The sequence below is a fragment of the Alexandromys fortis genome, unplaced genomic scaffold, assembly GCF_014885135.2.
Source record: "Alexandromys fortis isolate MF-2015 unplaced genomic scaffold, M_Fortis_MF-2015_v1.1 scaffold_1642, whole genome shotgun sequence".
In the NCBI taxonomy this organism is placed as follows: domain Eukaryota; kingdom Metazoa; phylum Chordata; class Mammalia; order Rodentia; family Cricetidae; genus Alexandromys; species Alexandromys fortis.
The window spans coordinates 132-2,179 of record NW_026069506.1 but is presented as its reverse complement, the minus strand read 5'-3'; the positions used below and the strand labels follow the sequence as shown (position 1 = coordinate 2,179).

The 2,048-nt window shown below is 36.8% G+C and overlaps 1 protein-coding gene across 1 annotated transcript; it reads right to left on the bottom strand.

The window, feature by feature from the left end:
* Positions 1–52: 52 nt before the first annotated feature.
* Positions 53–1,762, bottom strand: LOC126496193 (cytochrome P450 2C26-like). Its single transcript, XM_050133744.1, has 2 exons — positions 1,516–1,762; positions 53–572 (listed from the first exon to the last, which is right to left on the bottom strand). The coding sequence occupies exons 1-2, from the start codon at positions 1,745–1,747 to the stop codon at positions 391–393; spliced, it is 414 nt and encodes a 137-aa protein (XP_049989701.1). The 5' UTR covers positions 1,748–1,762; the 3' UTR covers positions 53–390.
* Between the last annotated feature and the right edge of the window lie 286 nt (positions 1,763–2,048).

The window sequence follows — 2,048 nt, the reverse complement described above, 5'->3', positions numbered from 1 at the left end:
CTCTTATTTTATTTTGCTTCTTACCTAAACTGTAAGCAAGTCTAAGAACAGGTTTACAAATCAAACTTATTTATTACTGAACACATACAGAAGAAAATGACCATGGATTCTCTTATTACATGATTTGCAGTCAAGTTCTATTTTGATTAAAGACCAGATACACATTAGCAAAAGGAATAATAACACAGTTGCAGAGAACAGAATATAGCAATATATTTCTACTGTGATTCAACAAGTTGCAAAATAGTTAACAGGTGTTTCCTGGGTACAGAATGGGAATACATGAGAGGAGGGAAGGACATCTTGTCCAAGATGGGGAAGGAGGTGAATGATGATCTAGAGGAGAATTACAGAAAACAATACGGCTTGGGCTAGGCAATCTTCTCTTTTTTAGACAGGAATAAAGCAGAGCTGGTATTGGGGTGGCACAGAGGCAAATCCATTGAGCACTGGGGTTGTATCAATATCCTTAGTATTAACTAGCGATTTCAGCTTAAAGTTCTGTAAAATGGTGGTGAGAAATAGAAACAGCTCCATTCGTGCCAGGCCCTCTCCTGCACAAATTCGTTTTCCTAGGGGAAATAAAAACAAAGATTACTATTCTCATTTGCAAATTTGAGAATCACTGCCTTTGTAACTGAGACTATAAATGAAGGGTAAGTTTTAGGTGGATGGATAGATGTTTGGCTGAATGAAAGAACAATTAATTCGGCAAATAGAAAAATGTGGAACATAATTGTTTAACAATTTACCTATACTATTAAGAAATACATTGTTCAAAAATACTTTTTAACTAGTTGCAGTTATTCACATCTGTAATCAGGCTGCCTAGGAGACTGAGGAGGAATTCTGTGTTAATTATCAAAAATAACTCTCTGATCTATTCATGAAATTCTATTAATGATAAGTGATTTCTTCTGATGATTCTCCACAACCCATGAATTTTGAGGCAACTAGGGAATCATTTATTAGAATGGTGTTCCATTTTTGCACTAATATATCAAGTTGGAAAGATAAATGTACTCATATCCCCAATAACCCAGAGATCTGGGAGTCTTTCTCATTGGCCTACTTAACTGAAATTTAGGAAGCATTATTCATTTGTGTGTTTGCCAAGTGCACTTGGGGTGTTTCAGTAATTTTTGGTATTTTTGGAGACTTGTAATTACATAGTTGAGCATGGAGGTGAGTGACACAGCAAAGAAGACCTGAGTGTAAATTATGACGTCTCCATTTTCACGGTGAGTAAAGTGTAAATGGCCTTTGCTTTCTTTGGTATTCTGTGATGTAGCTCAAGGAAGAATACAAACACCCTATACTCTAAGTTTCTGAATTTTGAACAGTGGATTAACAATTAAAGCCTCACTTTCATAACCTGACAAAGAAGAAATCCCTTTATCATGACACGCATAAACACTGAAATTCATACTCCTGATCACTGGCCATTAGGGAGCCACTATATAAGTCTCAACAGAGCCTCACGTCACTGCATCCACGGAAATGAATTTCAATTACCTGTTGAAAATGGCATGAAGTAGTCACTTTTCTTAAAGTTTCCATTCTTATCTAGAAAGTGGCTAGGGTCAAATATCTCTGGGTTGGGAAATTCCTTGCTGTCATTCAGCACTGATGAGAGTGATGTTATTACTGTTGTTCCCTGTAACAACACACAGAAACAAATAAAGTTAAAAGAAATCATAGAGCTAAGACAAATCAGGAAAATATCCAGGTTCATCTTCTGCTGCATAGTTGGGATGAAGTACAAAGAACAGTGGGACATTTCAACAGGCAGAGCAGTTAAGAAGCAGGGAGAAGTCTGAGGTCAGGCACAGTGTTGTAGCTGATGTGATTCCAATGACATTTCACATGAGTACTTGGACTAAAACTTCTGAGTCTCTTCTCCCTTTCCTTTAGATTGAACTCATGCTTCTCTGAACACTGACTGCTCTAGTTCATCACATATGTCTACATATCCCTCATGTGAATCAGGTTCCAAGTGGAAAAATTCATTAAGTGTCTTGAAAAAATAGGAGTCCATTCATTAAGTA

Coding starts and splice junctions, on each gene's coding strand:
- LOC126496193 (XM_050133744.1), bottom strand. CDS start 1,747: ATGCAGCAGAAGATGAACCTGGATATTTTCCTGATTTGTCTTAGCTCT. Junction 573..1,515: donor CTTCATGCCATTTTCAACAG/GTAATTGAAATT, acceptor TATTTCCCCTAG/GAAAACGAATTTGTGCAGGA.